General features: G+C 38.2%; 2 protein-coding genes across 2 annotated transcripts in view; one reads left to right on the top strand and one right to left on the bottom strand.

Moving 5' to 3' along the window:
* Window positions 1-4,039, bottom strand: part of LOC127856584 (ATP-dependent RNA helicase DHX8-like) — a 57,653-nt gene extending 53,614 nt beyond the window's left edge. The window contains 1 exon segment of the mRNA XM_052392880.1: window positions 3,964-4,039. The gene's annotated coding sequence lies outside the window, so the exon portion shown is untranslated.
* Window positions 4,040-4,068: 29 nt separating this feature from the next.
* LOC127856587 (cilia- and flagella-associated protein 69-like) overlaps window positions 4,069-23,210 on the top strand; it is a 34,511-nt gene continuing 15,369 nt past the window's right edge. Inside the window, exons 1-12 of the mRNA XM_052392883.1 lie at window positions 4,069-4,358; window positions 5,496-5,558; window positions 6,169-6,234; window positions 6,549-6,735; window positions 7,123-7,221; window positions 9,529-9,681; window positions 11,088-11,265; window positions 13,851-14,026; window positions 14,593-14,714; window positions 17,880-17,993; window positions 18,611-18,716; window positions 22,681-22,845. Coding sequence (XP_052248843.1) covers window positions 4,230-4,358; window positions 5,496-5,558; window positions 6,169-6,234; window positions 6,549-6,735; window positions 7,123-7,221; window positions 9,529-9,681; window positions 11,088-11,265; window positions 13,851-14,026; window positions 14,593-14,714; window positions 17,880-17,993; window positions 18,611-18,716; window positions 22,681-22,845 — 1,558 coding nt within the window. The 5' untranslated portion in view covers window positions 4,069-4,229. The remainder of the gene's footprint in view (window positions 4,359-5,495; window positions 5,559-6,168; window positions 6,235-6,548; window positions 6,736-7,122; window positions 7,222-9,528; window positions 9,682-11,087; window positions 11,266-13,850; window positions 14,027-14,592; window positions 14,715-17,879; window positions 17,994-18,610; window positions 18,717-22,680; window positions 22,846-23,210) is intronic.

Genomic DNA, 23,210 nt, shown 5'->3' with positions numbered 1-23,210 from the left:
TCACTCAGAAGCAAAAGAGAAAATGGCTATGTGCAAACAGCATAAAACCAGAACAGCCTGCGAGTAACTCGCAGTCTGTTCAGGTTTAATGCTGTTTGCTGCTCATCAGTATCTAAGGGTTGGAAATTAAGTCCTTAAAACTTTAATTTAGTAATAAAGGCATATATTTAAATTTAATTTTCTATAGGACTACAAATGCGTCAAAATATGCATCTATGTGGTAAAGGGTTAATGACATGACCTCGAGTGGTAGCCTGTATACATGTATATTCAAATTATTTTAATGCTGGACAAATTTTCTTGTTTCTACATGAACATGTAAGTCTATGTTTCACTGTTAAAGGGGCCTTTTCACAGATTTTGGCATATTTTGAAGTTTGTCATTAAATGCTTTATATTGATAAATGTAAACATTGGATCTTAAAAGCTCCAGAAAAATATCAAGAATAAATTAAAACAAGGAAAAAAAAGTAGCCGGTACCAGGGCTCGAACCAGTGACCCCCGGAGTCCTGGAGTAAGTCTGAAGTAAAAACGCATTAGCCCTCTCGGCTATTCCGCCGAGCATACACAGCATTGGTATTTTATACCTTATATAAGCAATCTTCGTAGTTCCGTAAATTTAAACGACAAAAACAGAACTCTCCAAATTATTCAATCGTTTCGCGTTGCAACGCTTTATAATTTTTAGGTTTTCAAATCGTCAAAAGATACATATAATGGCTATATTGGACTATGGTAAATGTTCAGTAATACGGTTTCCTCACAAATATCATAACTAAAACGAAAATTTGCGAATCTGAAACAACTTTTTTCAATTTTGTCAATTTACCAAACCGTGAAAAGATCCCTTTAAGTCAAAGATTGGATTGGTGAATATGAGCCCAGAAATAAATAGTCCAATTCTAAATCAAAACTGCCATGTGACTTACCAGGGTTTTTTTTCCTTCTTTGGGACCAGCCGAAAATTGGCCCTTTTCCCGCAGATTTTTTCCCCTCAGCTGGTAAATTTTTGCCCTAGATTTCATTTTCTGATTTTCAAATCTCCTCAATTTTTTTTTATTATTTTAACTTTAAATATATAACTTTTAAGTTTACCTGATCCACTGTAGAAAATAGAAAACTATTGCATAATTAAATTATCAGCTGCCTTGATTTTTAAAAACAGTAAAATATGGTAAATTGATTATTTTAGACTTTCCTTATTTTCCCAAAAATCTGGCTTTTCGCACGATTTTCTTCCCCCAAAATTCGACGTTTAGCGCGACTTTTTCCCCCTCAAAAAAGGCCAGGCCCTTTCCCCAAAATTAGATAAAAAAAACCTGCTTACAGAAATACCGAAACAAACCGAAGTATTGGGATTCCCCTTTAATGAGATACGCAGTAGACACCTGAGGTGACATAATCCTTTGTGCATGCTGGTGCAATTAACTTATCTCTAGGAGCTTTTTTTCACACAAACTCCCCTATTCAGCATGAAATCAAACAAAAAGGAGTTATGTGTAATCTGGGAATAAAAAACTCAATAAATCAGTTTTTAGCTGCACAGTAAGTTGTTAAAATCTTGAAATACAATTTTTTGTTCCATATTATGGGTGCAAATAGCATACATGCCATACGTCCCGGATTGTCCGGGACAGTCCCGGAAATGAACAACTTGTCCCGCTGTCCCGGAAATCTGTCAAATGTCCCGGAATTTACAAAATCCATATATACATGTACCTTATCTTAGGCTTAACTGCACCTCAAATCTCCATGACAATGCCTACCCTAATAGGCAGACTACGCTACGTGTCAAAATCGATCAATTAACAGGGGTTCTGTTATCATATTGATTGTCTCACGTTAGCGGTCAAACCAAAAAGGCGGCATTGTTTAATGTGGTTGTTAATTGACTTTAATCTACTACGTCATTATTTCCCGCTGCGTAAGGGCAAAAGATAGTTGTTCACACATCTGAAGTCCAACATCGCTGAGTAAAAAATTAAAAGCAGTTTATGTTCGCACGTTTAACCGACAAGTTTGTGATTGGTTGTATGTATTGTGAATTGATTTGAGTTGACTATCTAACGGTACTGTATTGTTGTATTTTTTATTATATAAATGCTATAAATGAATAAAGGCGAATCAACAACTACGCGTTGCACACCGGTCTTAATAACAATAACGCAGTGACGTCACCATCTATGTTTAGAACGCTTACACTGAAAACACGTGGCTTGTATCTAGTAACGGAAGTAGTAATGTTTAATTTGACGTTAATAGATCAAGTGTATTTCGGATAGGCTTTCGAACTTTTGCAATTAACGATGCGAAACAAAAAAATATACCAAAAATGCATATGTCTATAAATATCACTACATTTTATACATGTCCCGGAAAATCGGCAAAAGTCCCGGACATTTTAACTCAATGTCCCGGAATTGGTCTGAAAAATTATGGCATGTATGGCAGATAGGCACTGATTTGTCAGAGAGTAAAATTGAAATTAACTTCTTGAAACGGTCAGTTTACCCCCTATGAAATGACATTATGAATAACCTGATTAAGAACCCATACATGCCAGAATTTTTGTTGAGACATTTGACCAAAAAGCGGGACACATAAAATGATGAATCATGCTACCTAAACTCCATTCAGTATTACTTACACAAACTCATAACTTCTGGCCAATATTGGTGATAAACGTGTTTAAGAATTTCATGAACACAAACGATCTCCATTTTCCGGAAGTAAACACACAAATGTCATGTGCCCTATGTGAATGACTTCATAAAATGAAATGTGGAGCATGCCTCTGAGTCTATTTGACATCCAATCAGGACAGAGGCCATAATTTAACATGTGTGAATGAATCGGGATGTGTGGGCATCGAGCACTGTTTTTATACAACCAATTGTCAATTAACTCTAAATTTAGATTGATGAAATATGTACAAACTATTTTCTGAAAATCAGTCGAAAACAAAATTTAATTTATGTGAAATATCAATGTTTATCGGTCAGCACTCAATTTGTTTGATATACAAAATCCGTGTTTTGCCAGTTTTTTTCAGCCTCAGGTGCTTTGATACACAGAACACAGCGTAATCTCTGGACTTGATAAGGTCATGAAATACAAAAGCAGTTGGCTTTTATTTCACTACGATGCATCAATTGATAGCCATTAGCGACCCCCATAAAAATACACCATGGTGTGAATGCCTGATAAAATCAATAATTTGCTGATAAGGTGTCAAAAACATCACTGGTGCACTCGAGTAGTAGAAGTAGTTTGTTAATAGTGGAAATAAAGGGCTAAGTGATGGTAAATTTAAGTCAGAGCTTGCACAGCAAATTTTATTTTAATCTTACAAAAGGTAAGTCATTTTTCTACGAATGTCGAAACAAATTTTCTCTGCCAGGACCAAGAACCCAAAAGCGTGACTGTCCCACTGAGATCGGGACATCTGGCACGTATGTAAGAACTAAAAGCATGCTTCAATCATCATAGCTGTTTTACTGACAAAAATGCATGCTTATGAAAAAAATTCTAAGCTCCAACAGTGGATTAAACAATAGATGTAAGCAGTAACTCTTAACAGGAACGTTTAAGACCTAGAACAAAAGCAATTCTTTTTAAAGTAATATTATTTCGTAACAAAAGGCAGTGTAAGAATGTGCAACATTATCATAAGCAAAACACTAATTCTATGCAATCAACGTTAATGTCAGAACTGAGGAACCCCTGACACGGAGTGCTTAAATTGCCTGGAGAATGAACTTTGCGTACAGTCTGCCATCAAACAAAAACAAAATCATGAAAATACATAACTGAATATAATCACATGATTTCGCGACAATTATCTTGGCACACAAATATAAGATTAGTCAATGTTGAAAATACAGCCTGTCCAGCGTGATTAGGTTTTATCACTTAAATCCAAACTGTTAAAATGAAAAACATGTTTTAATAATAACACGAACCGTTCGATTGTTTTACGTCCTTTTTTCGTCAGTGTCTTCATTAGGCGCTTGATAGATTTCGCGCACCTGTTTTGAATTGTAGGGTAGTGTTTTTTATTCGTCCCACGATGCAACATTCCATAGCAACACACATACAATATGGCGGCTTGTTTTGATTGTTCTGTGTCCTTACAAACTTAAAGTAATGCCACTGTAAAACTGAATATCGAAACCCGATTCTCCGATACAATTTATCGAAATTAAATAACGAAAACAAGCGGTACACCATGGCTGCCCTACAGACAATCCAGGCTGCAACCTTCCACTCCACTGGTGGTGGAATGATAACTGAAAATAAACCCACTATCCCTGTTGTGGCCCATGTCATAACAGATGAAGACATCGGCGCACTTCAGGTATACTTTTTCATGTGTGATGAAGTGCCCTATCCCCGAGGCTGGGATAAAAACTGTTTTAAATAAAAATCAGCTCGCCCTGACTTCCTTCATTGTTGCCGTTAATTTAAGATTAAATAACTATCCTCAGATTACCGTGTATCTAGCGGTTCGTCTACATGTAACTCCTGAGCAATCAATTCTGACTATAACTAAGGAAGCAAGCAATATAATTTCTATATTAATGCAAACAATTCAGCAATAAACGATTTACCTTCATATATTTATTTAATTCCTGTTAAATCCATGTAAAATATATTCAGTGAATCACATTTAAAGTTTAGTAAGGCCTAGAGCCTATTGCAATCGAGTACTCTCCTTTTTCCATGTGACATCAGGGTACTAGTTCATCCACAGGAGAGGTGAATGTTATTACAATGTGTTTGAAACTTAATAATGGACTTTGCATGGTTAAACATGCTGTAAATAAACAAATTTGACATAAGTTAAATGGGAATTGAATAAATCTTTGAAGGTAAATAGTTTGTTATGTATTGTTTGCATTAATTCAGAATATCTGTTACTTGTTTTCTTATCGGATTGATTATCAGTCACCAGAGGATAACTTATATTATTATTGTATCCACTAAGATATTGTTTCCCAAATAAATGTTGCATATCAAATTGTTTGATATTTGGACATTTAGCAGAAAAATAAATGGTGTGTATGTAAAAGTAATCTCCTACCAAGAGCTCAAAAACACTAGTGGGATGCTATTTAAAAGCTAACTGTGTTTCTTACCACTAACACTACAGTCCCATTAACTTAACTTCCATGTACTCCTGATGTCACTGTCAGTACTGAGCTGATATCATGCAGGTTGGACAACAATCCATGAAATCTTGCAGCATGGCTGCAACATGAATATAAAGGCTCAGGTGTTACAATGTGTACTAAATTCTTAAGCTTGTATATAAGCACAGGATCAAACATAGATCTTCAGTATTTAACTGTGCTCATAAACTCAAATCCTGTCTTAGACATTCACATCCAGAAAGTTTATAGACAACATAAGTAGAATTTAGAAAATTGTGATACCCGGTAATTAAATTTAAATACAGCCTTTCTTTTATTAAAATTTTATTATTCTATTCCAGGGATCCAAACTTATCCCAATGAACCTGAACAGAACTATCAAGCTCCTGACAGACCCACATTCGGTAAAGCTTGTTTCATACCTAATTGTATTTGGCATCATTTGTAAAATTGGATACTTGGATGAGTGAAAACATAATTATGATACATTTTGTAATGGCATAAGATATCTTGTGTATTGTTATGCCTTGTGGTGTAGGCAATGCAAGAAATCCATATATTGATTGATCATGCTTAATGTGATATTAATTAATGAGATTTGTTTTGGTACTTATAGGATATGGAATTTTGTTTTATAGGAAAACATTAAAGAAAGTTATTTATTTATGTATTATTTATTTTGGACAACTATTGTACATTTATTGGTTAAATTCACATTCCATATGTATAACACATTTTTTAACTCAATATTTGATCAATTCAGGATGATTATACTATAAGCAATCATAATTGTACCTAATTTTTATAATGCAAGATGTATAGAAAAGTAAACCATTTAAACTTAAATCGTGAAAACATATATGGTATGACAGCACACAAATTGATGTGCATGAAATCTATAAAAAAATATGTAAAATGATTATTTAAGCATAAAGTTAAGAAATGTATTGATGCAATTATGTATGTTTGCCAAAGAAATTGTAGTCTCAATATCCCATTTTGTACCCTTTTCAGTCCATGCTATATGACAGACATGTGAATGCTCTCCAAAGAGTTCTCCGTCATTACACAAAAGGATTTGTATCCTTTGAAGGGCTTGTGGTTCTTGTACATATACATGTATTTCAATGTAAAATTGTAGCATTATTGATAATTTTATAAGCAAATTTTATTTCAAAAGATGGTTATAATGCTCACTATTTGACATAATTTATATCTTTGATTTAGGAAAATTTAGCAAATTAAGTGAAATATTTATAGTGTAACACTGTTTTATTACCATTTATTCAAATTTTCTGTGTATAGCTAAATACACTTTAGAATATATTGCTGTTAAATATGATATGTTCACATGCTGATTATGTACAGTCATTTCCCTTGACTCATTTGCTAAGCCAATGAAAGACCTCGTACAGGTATTTAAAATTCTGAATGTGTGCTCGGATCGAGTGAATGAGCAACCCAGATACGAACAGTTCATCATTGACATCCTGAAAATCTGCAGCCTTCCATTCTTGAAGGAAAAATCCTCGGATGAGCTGGTGTTTGAACAGATTGTTCTTGAGTCCGTCTCTCAACTTGGTGAGTTTCTGATAGGCTCTTAAAGTATTTTGCCATATTGAGTGACCCTGAGTTTTTTTTCTACCGAAAATTGCTTGTTTTGAAGAAAAAAAGGAAATATTGCCTTATAAAGGCTACAACTATAGAACAGATAAATGACAAGTTATACATGAACTTTCATCATTTGTTTTTCTATCAGAAATATTTTTCTAGTTCAATCTTTTCACTGAGCAAATACAACAAACTCTGTTTGCTTTTATAATAATACGCTGGACTTTCATGTTTAAAAAAAAAGGTATCTTACTATTAATATTAAATACATTGTAAAGACATAAATCATTAATTTTAGCTTAGTCATTTCAAACATGTCAATCTCTTCAAATAATGAACACAACTTTTGTTTCCAAGGTTACCTGATGCGTGTCCCAAGTATAGCTGTACGAAAACAGATCTGTGAAACACTGCTGTGCTTCTTTACTGAAATTCCAGATAAACAGGAGGTCCAGTGTAAGTGCCAATGCGGATGTATGGGTTTGGAAGTTTTGTTTACACTAGTTTCAGATACATGTTGTATATGTAAAATTGGTTAGTGAAACCACTTTAATTGTATGTTGGTTAAAAACAAACATTATGTATTAATTTAAAATCATTTCTATTTGTGGGACATGAATTTTATTGATTGTTATTTATTTTTGTGTGTGAGTGTTTTTTGTTTTGCCAAAATGAGATTTCCACACAATTATGAGTCCACAAAATAGTCATTAAAAAAAAATAAAACCACAAAATTTTAAGTTGATTATAACTCTAAATGATTTTGCAGTATACGACATGCATTAGTGTAGATTTGAGGCAATGTGAAATAGCAGGATAGACCTCATTCATTCCTTTAAACCTTTATCATTTACCGTAATTACTTTATGTTTTGGGACACTTAAAAATAATTAATTTGTTTCGTGTCCGAAAACTTAGATACAAAAAATATTCACAAAATACAGGTGTCCGAAAACTTTAAGTCGAAAATTGAAGTGTCCAAAAATAGCGTCAATTGTATCAACGAATACCGGTAATAGCACGCGCTTGTAAAATACCATGCCGTATAGTATAAATTAGTTATATATGTTTGCAATGCATTTTAAATAATTTTAAATGCTTAATTTATTTGACAGAAAGTTACTACAAGGTTGTACTTTGACCAACGAGTTCAAAGATGAGCAAGTGATGTACCAATAATCGCTAGTATGAACCTGTAATTCACGCGATAAAAAAGCAATATATGAATTCTTTGTTTGTTCATTTCCGATACTTGTTGTCTAACACCTTCCATCACACTTTGAAGCGTTTAGTATTTGTCACAGTTATTTTACTGAGAAGGTGTAGTACCATTGCGGTTGATAATTGAACGAGTAATTGGCACTACCCCTGGTAATTGTCACAGCGCTTATGCTATCGGGCGAAACAATTGTTTAATACCGGTTTACAAGGTAATTTACACAATAACGCAAATGTAATGGTCCGTTGCCCTCAGACATGCACCTGCCATGTTTTATGATGTTAATCTGGTTGTAAAACCCCATGATCGAAGTGTCATTAGATATCGAAAACAGGACCGACAGTTGGTAAAATAGCGCTGGTAAATATACTGTCCGAAAACTTAGAGACATTAATTATGGTCGAAAACTCGTGTGTCCGAAAATTAAGAGTCACGAAAAATAATTATTTTTGCTAAAAAAAAGGGTGTCCAAAAACTTAGAGTGTCCGAAAACATAGAGTAATTACGGTAGATCAAGTTCACAAATCATTTGAGCCTTGTTCTGGGAAAACTGAGCTTTATGCATTTACCCTAAATGTGGTCCAGATAAGTGCGTGCAATATACACAGGCTGATCAGGGTGCAATATACACAGGCTGATCAGTGGAATATACACAGGCTGATCAGTGGAATATACACAGGCTTATCAGTGGAATATACACAAGCTGATCAGTGGAATATACACAAGCTGATCAGTGGAATATACACAGGCTGATCAGTGGAATATACACAAGCTGATCAGTGGAATATACACAGGCTGATCAGTGGAATATACACAAGCTGATCAGTGGAATATACACAGGCTGATCAGTGGAATATACACAAGCTGATCAGTGGAATATACACAGGCTGATCAGTGGAATATACACAAGCTGATCAGTGGAATACACACAGGCTGATCAGTTGAATATACACAAGCTGATCAGTGGAATATACACAAGCTGATCAGTGGAATATACACAGGCTGATCAGTGGAATATAACAAGCTGATCAGTGGAATATACACAAGCTGATCAGTGGAATATACACAGGCTGATCAGTGGAAGATACACAGGCTGATCCGTGGAATATACACAGGCTGATCCGTGGAATATACACAGGCTGATCCATGGAATATACACAGGCTGATCCATGGAATATACACAGGCTGATCAGTGGAATATACACAGGCTGATCAGTGGAATATACACAGGCTGATCAGTGGAATATACACAGGCTGATCAGTGGAATATACACAGGCTGATCAGTGGAATATACACAGGCTGATCAGGGACGACACTTTCAGTCTACTCTGGACTTCTGTTTAAAAGAGACTTCATCGAAATGTAAAATTCCATAAAAGCAAAAACTGTTGTCCCTGATAAATTAAAAAAGCACACATACAGCATACAGGGGAGACCTATCTCGGATGACATTTTAAGCAATTGCATAAAGCCCAGTTTTCCCAAAACCATTCTTATTGCTTCACCATATTCTTCCATACCCATTTCAAGCATTCTGATTCAGATCACAAAGGCACGAACCTGAAGTACAACCAGAAGGTGGTGGAGGACAGTGACATAGCAGAGACCCTTGTCAAGTCCCTGGCCTTGCTGGAGAGTGAGCTGCCAGTGAAGCTGGCGGTGCTCAACGTGCTGCAGAAGTTCTCCAAGCACTCAGGTGGGGTACAATTAGTGCACTTAGCAACAACAACAACATTTATTCAGCAATAAAGCTCATACAAGCTCATAGCCTACATTATATATGCATTGTACGAAGTAAAGATAGAAGATAGAAGTTGGACGATAGTGTTATGAACTGGTTAACATGGTAAGTTATGAAGGGAATAAATAATTGCATCTTATATTGCAACTGCACATCTAATATACAGTTTTATACTAATTTACGTACAAGACAAACGATTTAATAGATGAAATTGCAGAAGGGGGTGAAATATATTGATACTGATTTTTCAAAACAGAATTATTTACATGGAATATTTAAATCATTTGAGGTCATTGTTGCAGTCAAAATGTCACTGCCGATAGCACGTCCCCCTAGTTTTCAAGAGGTCCTGGCTTTAGTTGATAATTGAGCTTTGGTTAAACTGGTCTGACTGCATGTGCTGTACACGCAGGCTTATCAGGGACGACACCACCTTAACTGAATTTATGCTTGATTGAGAGGTTGATCCTGGGTTGAGTTGACAATTTTGGTCATGGTAGCATAGGGGATATGGTGTTTGGCAAGCTATCAAAAGGACCTCAATTTGATATACACGCTGAAAGTGTTCTAAAGATCTTTTCAAAAGGCACCAAGTACTGGTTCTAACCAGGAAGCAGACTAAATTGTGTTTTAATAATCCTTAGAAGTTTTGCTTAGCAGTTCTAGAATTAGAATTTTACTATTTATCGAACTAACAGTCTAAAAACATGTATAATTATAACAACACTTTGCTGAAATCGTGTAACAACATTTTGCTGCAATAGATTTTTAATTTGCATCTGCTAATTTAAAATACAATATGCATTAAAAACAGTAAAAAAAGTTTTGGCAACAGTTTTAAAATACATTTTCTGTATGCAAATCCTGAATATTACTCAGAAGTATATTGATTTACATTTGTAAATTCCTTTCACACCAAGTTTTTCTTGCTGTCAATTCATTTTTATAAGTTAAGAGTGACGTGTCATTCTTTTTATTAATGTCACATATGTTTTCATCAAATAACATATTATATGAGCCTAGCCGTGGGGAATAGGTGTTTAATTCATATATGTAATACTTTGTTGCAGATTAGTCTGTGAATTCTGCACAGGCTAATCAGAGACAACACTTTCCAGCAAAAAACCAGTTTAGACGTCAAGTATAATCCCTGATTAGCCTGTGCAGAATACTCTTGCCTAACATTGGACAACAATTTACACACATGCATTAAGCCCTGTTTTTGCAGAAGGTAGTTCATTTTTTTGCAGTCAAGTATTTGTAATAATTTATATTGCTGCAATCCTTTTAATAATACATCACCACCCTAAATATTTTAAGTTTCCAATAATCATCACGGTCTGTATATTTCTCCTTGACAGCCAAGATTTGTGACTCCATGCTGAGGGCGGATGCTGCACACAGGGTCTGTTCACGCCTGATGGACCCTGACCCCTCGGGACAGCTGCTGTTCAGATCCTCCGAGATCCTCTGGAACCTCCTTGAGAATGGGGATAAGGCAGTGCTTGCACAACAGCTGAATAACCTTATATGTATTAGGTATATGGTCTCAAATAGTCTTAAGTGCCGAGTTCTGGAAAATCTGGGCTTAGTGCAAGTGCATAAAGTGTCATTTTCTGCTTAACTGGTTTTTTGTTAAGGAGGGATTTCCTTAAAACGAAAAATTCTTTAAAAGCAAAGCACTTGCATAGCCTAGTTGTTCCAGAATTCAGCTCATATACATATTGTCAGTTAGCTACTAACATGCAGTATCAGACTTTAGTCTTGAGTCTTTTTGATTTTTGCTTTTAAGCAAGCATTTAAAATGTGTTAGACACATTGTAAGCATTTGGGTAAATACAAAAAAGATTTGTTAATTAATATTACATTTAAAAAAGCAAACATAAGTAAAGTTTTTATGCCCCCGGTAAGGTGGCATGTAGCAGTTGAACTGTCCGTCAGTCAGTATGTTAGTGTGGCAGTCCGTCTGTCCGTCCGAAAACTTTTAATGGTCATAACTTTTTCAATATTGAAGATAGCAACTTGATATTTGGCATGCATGTGCATCTCATGAAGCTGTACATTTTGAGTGGTGAAAGGTAAAGGTCAAAGTCATCCTTCAAGGTCAAACGTCTAATATATGGCGTTTGTCCGTCCGTCTGAAAACTTTAACATTGGCCATAACTTTTTCAATATTGAAGATAGCAACTTGATATTTGGCATGCATGTGTATCTCATGGAGCTGCACATTTTGAGTGAGAAAGATGAAGGTCACGGTCATCATTCAAGGTAAAATGTCAAATATATGGCGTCTGTCCGTCAATCCGAAAATTTAAACATTGGCCATAACTTTTTCAATTTTGAAGATAGCAACTTAATATTTGGCATGCATGTGTATCTCATGGAACTGCACATTTTGAGTGGTGAAAGGTGAATGTCAAGGTTATCCTTCAAAGTCATATGTCACATATATGGCGTCTGTCCGTCCAAAAACTTTTACATTGGCCATAACTTTTTCAATATTGATGATAGCAACTTGATATTTGGCATGCATGTGTATCTCATGGAGCTGCACATTTTGAAAGGTGAAAGGTCAAGGTCATCCTTCAAGGTCAAAGGTCAAATATATGGCATCCGTCCGTCCGTCTGAAAACTAACATTCGCCATAACTTTTTTATTCCCCCGAAGGGTGGCATATAGTTTTTGAACTGTCCATTAGTCTGTCTGTCTGTTTGTCAGTCTGTCCGTCTGTCCGTCAGTCCGTCCGAAAAATTAAACATTGCCCATAACCTTTGCAATATTGAAGATAGCAACTTGATATTTGGCATGCGTGTGTATCTCATGGAGCTGCACATTTTGAGTGGTGAAAGGTCAAGGTCATCCGTCAAGGTCAAGGTCAAAGGTCAAATATTGCAATATTGAAAATAGCAACTTAATATTTGACATTCATGCATATCTCACGGAGCTACACATTTTGAGTGGTGAAGGGTCAAGGTCATCCTTCAAGGTCAAGGTCAAAGGTCAAATTTTGCAATATTTAAGATAGCAACTCGATATTTGGCATGCATGCATATCTCATGGAGCTGCACATTTTGAGTGGTGAAATGTCAAAGTATAGGTCATCCTTCAAGGTCAAGGTCAAAGGTGAAAATTTTTCAATATTGAAGATAGCAACTTGATATTTGGCATGCATGTGTATCTCATGGACCTGCACATTTTGAGTGATGAAAGGTCAAGGTCATCCTTCAAGGTCAAGGTCAAAGGTCAAATATTGCAATATTGAAGATAGCATCTCAGTATTTGGCATGCATGCGTATCTCATGGAGCTGCACATTTTGAATGGTGAAAGGTCAAGGTCATCCTTCAAGGTCAAGGTCAAATTTTGCAATATTGAAGATAGCAACTCGATATTTGGCATGCATTTGTATCTCCTGGAGCTGCACATTTTGAGTGGTTAAAGGTCAAGGTCATCCTTCAGGGTCATAGGTCAAATATATGGCTTCAAAGCGGCGCAGTAGGGGGCATTGTGCATTGTGTTTCACGAACACAGCCTTTGTTTTTTTCATTTTTGTCAGTTTATAGGTAGCATTAAATCATGTTTTAAACATATTTGCTCAAAAAAATTGTTGACAGTATTCCCTTTTTCTAAACTAGCATTCTAAATAACATTCCTGACTAAGAAAAATATTCAAAATTACAACTCATTTATTAAAAAAAAGTATCAATTGAAATTGGTGCAAATAAAGTGATTGAATTGACTTTCTTCGGTAGTAGTGAAAATTAAGTATTACTAAAAAAGGGTTTAGATTACACTGTTGTTGTAAAAAGACTAGTTGTGTGGTAGGAGCAAATCAGAGTTTCAATGTCCAGACTTCAAATCCTGGGAAAGGCAAATTTTTTTATTCAATTATTTACAAATTTGTATTTAAAACTGATCCAAATATTATAGTCTTCATTCTAAAAACTTCTATATTCTAAAAACGTTTGATGCAATTTTTTACAAAATGTAAACATTCCCTTTAATTAATACTTCTGACTTACACTTTACACACATGCATTAAACCCTGTTTCCCCAGAGCTTGACTTGTGTGTTATATAATTGTTTACCAGAACAACTGCATCAGTCTTTCTCTACCCCATTGCAGCCAGCTGCGTGATGCATTTATATACCAGCTGACCCAAGGTTACAGTCACTACGACAGGCAGCTGAGGAATGACTTGTTAGTGCTGGCCTCTCTCATTGCACAGAAGTGTCCCAATACACCCTTTGTGGAGACGGGATTCGCCAAACAGCTTGTACTCTTTTCTACCTTCCAAGAAGGTGAGATAAAAGACTGTGGATTATCTCAATTTTGTTTTATTAGCCAAAAATGCGTACTTTTGATTTACTACCCAACTGTTTATTGAGAGGGTTATCAAGATAAACCATCTTGAAATCATTACATGCGAAAAAAAATAAAAAATTCTCTGGACTGCTTCTATAATTTACATTATGTTCTTGAAGCATTTGTGCATACTTATAACCATATGGTATTTTTCCCAGTTACATTTTACAAGTTAATATCATTTTATTTCTTTAAGTAGCACTTAACATTACTTATTTCCCATTCTAAGAAAATTGGGCTTAATCATGTGCATTCAAACGACTTTTTCCCTGATTAGCCTGTGCAGCCACACGGGCTTATCAAGGACAACACTTTCTGCCTAAACTGGATTTTCATAAGGAACAGACATCCTTTTAACAAAATTTTTATAAAAGCAGAAAGTGACATCCCTGTTAGATTGTGCAGTCTGCACAGACTGATCTGGGCCGACACTTTACCCACATTCAATAAGCCCAGTTTTTCCAGAACAAGGCTCATATAATGCTATGTTTTACCCACCCAGTGAAGAGCCACAATGCCCTGGTGAAGCACCTGAAACTCATGCAGAATCATGAGGACTTTGAGCTGAAGAAGCTGCTCTTCAACATCATGGTAACCATGGGCAACGACTCCACTGCACTGCCGGTGAGTTACCTTGCTTACCCTTCTACCACTCAGTTAAACAATGTGTGGTATTGTCGAAACAATGTAGAGATGACATAATTCAGTGTTTCAAATAGTAAAAATTATCAGGGAAAATTATCAATAATGTAAGTACCATGAACACTTGTCTTCTGTAGCAGGTCATTTTTCCACAAATGTAAACAAAATATTTAAGTACACCACAGACATCCACAATATGTTGTTCTTCTTGAAGGCTTTGATCTTTTATGAGTACATGTGTATGGTCAGTAGCTGGGAGTTTTATTATTTCAACGTCTGCAATATGATGTCAATATACTATAAATGTTTTCTAGACTAAAAGCATATTGATCACATTGTAAAATCCATAAAAATGTATCCAACTAATGTAATTTCTGATTTATTGATGTTATAAACTATGTATGAGATATGTGAATGATGAATGCACTTCCATTGAAACCTCACTCTGGAAAAAACAGGCTGTATGCATGTGTGTAAAATACTGTCCCATATTAGCCTGTGTAGCTGCACAGGCTATCAGAGACAATACTCTCTGCCTTAACTAGATTTTTGTTTAGCAGAGAAATCCTTTAAATGAAAATAAGAATACAAGCAGAAAGTGTTGTCGCTGGTGAGCCTGTGCTGACTTCACTGGCTAATCTAGCTCGCTGGTGAGCCTGTGCTGACTTCACTGGCTAATCTAGGTCGCTGGTGAGCCTGTGCTGACTGCACTGGCTAATCTAGGTAGCTGGTGAGCCTGTGCTGACTTCACGGGCTAATCTAGGTCGCTGGTGAGCCTGTGCTGACTTCACTGGCTAATCTAGCTCGCTGGTGAGCCTGTGCTGACTTCACTGGCTAATCTAGGTCGCTGGTGAGCCTGTGCTGACTTCACTGGCTAATCTAGGTCACTGGTGAGCCTGTGCTGACTGCACTGGCTAATCTAGGTCGCTGGTGAGCCTGTGCTGACTTCACTGGCTAATCTAGGTCACTGGTGAGCCTGTGCTGACTGCACTGGCTAATCTAGGTCGCTGGTGAGCCTGTGCTGACTTCACTGGCTAATCTATGTCGCTGGTGAGCCTGTGCTGACTGCACTGGCTAATCTAGGTCGCTGGTGAGCCTGTGCTGACTGCACTGGCTAATCTAGGTCGCTGGTGAGCCTGTGCTGACTGCACTGGCTAATCTAGGTCGCTGGTGAGCCTGTGCTGACTTCACTGGCTAATCTAGCTCGCTGGTGAGCCTGTGCTGACTTCACTGGCTAATCTAGGTCGCTGGTGAGCCTGTGCTGACTTCACTGGCTAATCTAGGTCACTGGTGAGCCTGTGCTGACTGCACTGGCTAATCTAGGTCGCTGGTGAGCCTGTGCTGACTTCACTGGCTAATCTAGGTCGCTGGTGAGCCTGTGCTGACTGCACTGGCTAATCTAGGTCGCTGGTGAGCCTGTGCTGACTTCACTGGCTAATCTAGGTCGCTGGTGAGCCTGTGCTGACTGCACGGGCTAATCTAGGTCGCTGGTGAGCCTGTGCTGACTGCACTGGCTAATCTAGGTCGCTGGTGAGCCTGTGCTGACTGCACTGGCTAATCTAGGTCGCTGGTGAGCCTGTGCTGACTGCACTGGCTAATCTAGGTCACTGGTGAGCCTGTGCTGACTTCACTGGCTAATCTAGGTCACTGGTGAGCCTGTGCTGACTGCACTGGCTAATCTAGGTCGCTGGTGAGCCTGTGCTGACTGCACTGGCTAATCTAGGTCACTGGTGAGCCTGTGCTGACTGCACTGGCTAATCTAGGTCGCTGGTGAGCCTGTGCTGACTGCACTGGCTAATCTAGGTCGCTGGTGAGCCTGTGCTGACTGCACTGGCTAATCTAGGTCGCTGGTGAGCCTGTGCTGACTGCACTGGCTAATCTAGGTCGCTGGTGAGCCTGTGCTGACTTCACTGGCTAATCTAGCTCGCTGGTGAGCCTGTGCTGACTTCACTGGCTAATCTAGGTCGCTGGTGAGCCTGTGCTGACTTCACTGGCTAATCTAGGTCACTGGTGAGCCTGTGCTGACTGCACTGGCTAATCTAGGTCGCTGGTGAGCCTGTGCTGACTTCACTGGCTAATCTAGGTCGCTGGTGAGCCTGTGCTGACTGCACTGGCTAATCTAGGTCGCTGGTGAGCCTGTGCTGACTTCACTGGCTAATCTAGGTCGCTGGTGAGCCTGTGCTGACTGCACGGGCTAATCTAGGTCGCTGGTGAGCCTGTGCTGACTGCACTGGCTAATCTAGGTCGCTGGTGAGCCTGTGCTGACTGCACTGGCTAATCTAGGTCGCTGGTGAGCCTGTGCTGACTGCACTGGCTAATCTAGGTCACTGGTGAGCCTGTGCTGACTTCACTGGCTAATCTAGGTCACTGGTGAGCCTGTGCTGACTGCACTGGCTAATCTAGGTCGCTGGTGAGCCTGTGCTGACTGCACTGGCTAATCTAGGTCACTGGTGAGCCTGTGCTGACTGCACTGGCTAATCTAGGTCGCTGGTGAGCCTGTGCTGACTGCACTGGCTAATCTAGGTCGCTGGTGAGCCTGTGCTGACTGCACTGGCTAATCTAGGTCACTGGTGAGCCTGTGCTGACTTCACTGGCTAATCTAGGTCGCTGGTGAGCCTGTGCTGACTGCACTGGCTAATCTAGGTCGCTGGTGAGCCTGTGCTGCCTGCACTGGCTAATCTAGGTCGCTGGTGAGCCTGTGCTGACTTCACTGGCTAATCTAGGTCTCTGGTGAGCCTGTGCTGACTTCACTGGCTAATCTAGGTCGCTGGTTAGCCTGTGCTGACTTCACTGGCTAATCTAGGTCACTGGTGAGCCTGTGCTAACTGCACTGGCTAATCTAGCTCGCTGGTGAGCCTGTGCTGACTGCACTGGCTAATCTTGGTCGCTGGTGAGCCTTTGCTAACTGCACTGGCTAATCTAGCTCGCTGGTGAGCCTGTGCTGACTGCACTGGCTAATCTAGGTCGCTGGTGAGCCTGTGCTGACTTCACTGGCTAATCTAGGTCGCTGGTGAGCCTGTGCTGACTTCACGGGCTAATCTAGGGCCACATTTTACCTACATGCATAAAGCCCAGTTTTCCCAGCACATGGCTCATATGTATGTTTAGTGATGATAAAAAGTTATCATTGATGATTATATTTGTCAGATTCTGTCTGAGGGTCACCTGATGCTGGCTCTGTTCTCCTTTGTGCGAGCCAATGAGAGTCAGTCTGGACCTCGAGAATGGACACCAGCACAGTTTGAGGAGCTACAACTTCAGGTAGGGAGTGCATTCAAACAGTAGAGTTAAAGTAATTAAATATGTACATTTTACCACAACTGTTATATGTCATATGTTTTTATGCCCCCGGCAGAGTGGCATATAGCAGTTGAACTGTCCGTCAGTCAGTATGTCAGTGAGTTTGTCTGTCCGTTCGAAAAAAAACTTTAACGTTGGCCATAACTTTTGCAATATTGAAGATAGCAATTTGATATTTAGCCTGCATGTGTATCTCATGAAGCTGCACATTTTGAGTGGTAGACGTTCAAGGTCAAGGTCATCCTTCAAGGTCAAAGGTCAAAAATAATAATATTTCAAAGCGGCCCAGTAAGGAGCATTATGTTTCTGACGAATACATCTCTTGTTTAAGACATTTTCTCTCTTTAAAGACTTTATTTAGAATGAAACAAAAAACAAAACAATAACAAGTAAAACACATACAACAATCCAAAGACCTTCATAATGATGTCATGATAAAGTAATTTTTGCTGTATCCAACAGTGTTGCTGTATCCAACAGTGCGGAGAAAAGTAACCAGTTTATCGATTGGATTTTAATTTTTTATAGAATGATATTAAGAAAAATTCTTAAATATGGCCATGTGATTGTTGTTTCAGGCGATGTCGAGCCTGTGCTCACTATGCCCCAAGATGCTAGATGACTACATGACGGTGCAAGGCAGCACCAGGATACTGCTGCTCTTGGAGTGGTGTGTGGGGCCAGGTAAGGGGTTGGAGTGGAGTATGGGGCCATGTAAGGGGCTGGAGTAGTCTGTGGGGCCAAGTAAGGGGCTGGAGTGGTGTGCAAAGCTGGAGTGGTGTGTGGGGCAAGGTATGGGGCTTGAGTGGAGTGTGGGGCCATGTAAGAGGCTGGAGTGGAGTGTGGGGCCAGGTTAGAGGCTGGAGTGGTGTGTGGGGCTAGGTAAGGGGCCGGAGCATTGTGTGGAGCCAGGTAAGGGGCTGGAGTGGTGTGTGGGGCCAGGTTTAGGGGCTGGAGTGGTGTGTCGGGTCAGTTAAGCGACAGGAGTGGTGTGTGGGGCCAGGTAAGAGCTGGAGGGGTGTGTGGGGCCAGGTAAGGGGCTGAAGTGGTGTGTCGGACCAGGTAAGGGGCTGGAACGGTGTTTGGTGCCAGGTAAGGGGCTGGAGTATTTGTTTACCTAAGTATTGGATCTGAGGATTTTGCCAGCTGCACAAACATACTGGACCATAGGTCCAGTACAGCCTTTGCACTTTTTAGAATACAGGCGTTTCATGCTCAAAGCCTTTATTTAATTATATCTTATTGGAAACATTCATCATCAACTGCTTGCAAGAAATATTTTCTTTAAAAACAAATAAATGGCCTTGTATGTTTGTCTTCAATCTTAATATATTTTAATTTTAAATGGAAAGATAATGTGCATACTTGAATTATTATTGTGTATAGGTATAACATATGCCGTCTTGCATAAGTTAATTTATCCCACTTTTACAGCGAAATCGGTTGATTAAAGCCCCGTTGATTAAATTTCATCTATAATCAACGGCAAGGCTATAATCAATGGCACGAAATGACGTCATCAACTGCCGAACCGGGACTACTTTTTCCCACGCACCTCGTCACCTGTATTTGCCAAGTGCATCAATAATAAAAACAATCTCAAATGTTTGTCAATCTTAATGACCTTAAAACAAAGGAAAGTAGCAAAAACGAGTTTTTTGTCATTTATTGTCATTAAAACCTAGTATTAGGTAAATTTAACACTATGCAAATAGGTTCTGTTGTTGTTGCTCCCCTTTGAAGAAGTCAGTTCGAGTTGCTCCCCTTTGACCGTAGAAAACAATCGTCTGGACCAAGAAATCCTGTGTTCATTTACAAGCTGTACTCGGATATGCGTCCATCTGATTTTTCTTCAAAGCATCTTTTCTACCTGGCAATACGCACAAATGACACTGCATCCCGGTGATTCTTGCGTCAACAATTGGGTGTCAACAAGTTAGGTCAGATGCTGAAGGCCATGGCAAAAGACGCCGGCTTTCTCAAGCACAAGAGAATAACGAACCACTCAGTTCGCAAATTACTGGTCCAAAAACTTCGAAATGCAAACATTCCACCCACTGAAACCATGGCCATAACAGGGCACAAAAATGTCCAGTCCATAACCAATTATTCCAACATATCTGTTGAACAGCAGCAAAAGTGATCATTCTTGCTCAGTCCAGTAAATGTTACAATCCAACAGATTCCTCTTGTTTATCTTCATGCACCAAAACTATGGCCGAAATGCAGCCTAGACAACCACTGTCTACCGTCGAACAAGTTGATCTTGATGTTCGCCCACCCAGTCACTTCAGTCTTCACGACCAGCAAATGTCTTTCTCTAGTTGGAACAACTTTGCCTCACAATTCTTTGGTGCCACTTTCAACATTCAAAATGTTAATGTATATAATTAGCTTAAATCCAAGTAATCTTTGTTATTTCGTCACGAAATAACCACAAACAAAGAAGCAAATATTGTGCACCTCGTGATCGACTCGATAGTTTGATATCGAAAGTGAATTGTGTGTGGTGTTAGGCTACGTTGTAAACAAATGTAGTTCCTTGTATATAACAACTTAATGTCAATATATTGATATCATAAAACTTAAAGATTTGCAATTCAATATGATTAAAATTGTAATTAATAACGCTCGACACTTTGTTACAGAACGATATTCTTATTTAAAAAAATGATTATTTGATCAGCGGTTATTTTTGGAACGCGGAGTAATACACTGACCTTGGTTACACTACAGTCATTATCAAAGTACGTCAAACACTCATGAAAACTTATTTTGTTTAAATAAAAAAAGTTTACTGAATAAAAAGTGGGATAAATAGAATAATAGGTTAGTGTTGATTATAGATCAGGTTTATCATGCTCGGCACGAAAACGAAAAAGCACTCGCCAAGGCTCGTGCTTTTTGTTTTCTTAGCCTCGCATGATAAACCTGATCTATAATCAACACTACAGTAACCTATTATTCTCTATATATATGAGCCCCATTCTTGGAAAATGGTGCTTAATGTATGAGCTAAAAGTGTTGTCACTGATAAGCATGTGCAGTCCCCACAGGCTTATCAAGGAAAATATTGTTTACAGGAAGTCTCTTCAAAACAAAAATCCAGTTTATGCGGAATGTGTTTTTTCTGATCATCCTGTGTGGAGCACAGGTTAATTTGGGACGACATTTAATGCATTAACCCTTACAGTGCTGGAACCGAATTTTGAAGGCCTTTGCAAACAGTTTGGATCCAGATGAGACGCCACAGAACGTGGTGTCTCATCTGGATCCAAACTGTTTGCTATTCTGATAGTATTCTTTGAAAAAAATCGAAGAAAATGCTAACTTTAGAAAGTCAGCAGACGACATTTTAGCAGATGACAAATTACCCAGCATGCAAAGGGTTAAGTCTCTTTTTCCCCAGAGTGCAGCTAATATCAAGCTTAGCCATTCCAATTCATTACAGTTATGAATGATTTTTCCAAAAAAATCAAAGTGTTCACAAGTAACGTTTTTATTTCAGTGAACTATACATATAGAAGTACCAGCTCTATGTTGAGCTATGATATTGCTAATGACAGAGACCTGACACGTAATTTTGTAGCTCATATACATTTTCATGGTATTTTGTAGTATATAATATTTATTTTGTAATATATTTTGTTTTTTATTTCCTCCCCAAAATAATTGTACTGATATTACAAAAAAATAGTTAAATATTTGTTACCCAAGTTTTTTATTCTCCAGTAGTTTCATTATTATATTATAATCTAAAACACATACTTCTTAATTTGAAACATGCTGAGCTATTTTGGATAATATTATATAAGTCAAAATAAATAGCTTTAAATCATTAGTTAAATATTTTACATGGGTTTTTACTTTTGTATATTCACACAAAATGCAAACTTTATTTTTTCTTGGTTAAATTCGTGTCTATCATTAATTTTATTTGTTCTACATGCAATTTTTTCTGTATACATTAAAGGATGACTTTTGTTCTTCTTCTGTTTCTTTAGTTCCTTTTGACAGTTTTATCTTCTCATTTGGTGTTTGAACTGAAAAACAGTATGTTACTGTTTTTTTATTTTTTATTTGGTTATTTGAGATATACTGTGGTTTTTTGTGTATGGCTGATCTAAATTTTTTAACTTATGGCACGTTTTATTCAGATAGCTTTGTTAAAATAATTTTTTGAAATGTAGAATTTTGACATTATGGTACTGGAAATGTATAATGCTCAACATTATTATCAGCATAGTGTTTTAATGGGACGGAATTGTTTTAATTCATACTGATGTGTATAGGAAATTTCTTGTGTCCTTCAACATAAAAATATATTTCTCAGAGAAGTGATAAAGTGCGTATGCTCACAAGTGCATGGTAATCATAGTTACATGTGTATGTTCTGATGCTGGCAGTCAATTCAAAAGCAGAGTTTGGTAACAGAGTTTATTTTTTATCTGTGCAGAGGACTTTGATTAGCGTTTAAACATTTTTTATATTCTTATGTCTGCAGTCAATTTTCAAAACCACGGTAACATAGGTTATGTTATCAAACCTGCAAATGGCTTTGGTTGCCATGGTAATATTATTTATGTTCTGATTCATGCAGATGATTTCAATACCAATGGTAACATTACTTATTTTTCTAATCTCACAGAGGACTTTGGTGGCCATGGCAACAGTCTGCACGGTGTTGGTGGCCGCGGTAACAAGCGTGCCCAGATGCGGTTCTGCTTGCGCGTGCTGCGTAGTGTGGTGTCCACGGGGGATGAGCTGGCACTGCAGGACCTAGCTGACCAGGGCGCCATTAACCAGATCATCAGTAGGTGTTCAAGTGATTGCGCCGCGTTCTGGGAAAACTGGGCTTATTGCATGTGCCTAGTATCTTCCCAGGGTAGCCTGTGCACTCCACACAGGCTTGTCAGGGACTACACTTCCCGCCTTCACTGGATTTTTGACTGGAAATTCTGTAAAAGCGGATAGTGTTGTTTCTGATAAGCCTGTGCAGTCAGCACAGGCTAATCTTGGATTACACTTTACTCACATGCATGAAGTCCTATTTTTATAGAAAGGGACTCAAAAAATAAACCTTTGAGCCTTGTGGCTAGAGAACAATATTATTTAGTTGTTTTGCTTTAAAAGTCAATATAGAGTATTTGACTTCCTGGTGTTTCCAACAAAGCAATA

This window comes from Dreissena polymorpha, chromosome 13, assembly GCF_020536995.1.
Source record: "Dreissena polymorpha isolate Duluth1 chromosome 13, UMN_Dpol_1.0, whole genome shotgun sequence".
Classification (NCBI taxonomy): domain Eukaryota; kingdom Metazoa; phylum Mollusca; class Bivalvia; order Myida; family Dreissenidae; genus Dreissena; species Dreissena polymorpha.
Note: the sequence above shows the minus strand (reverse complement) of the source record. Positions and strands in the feature narration are given on the sequence as shown.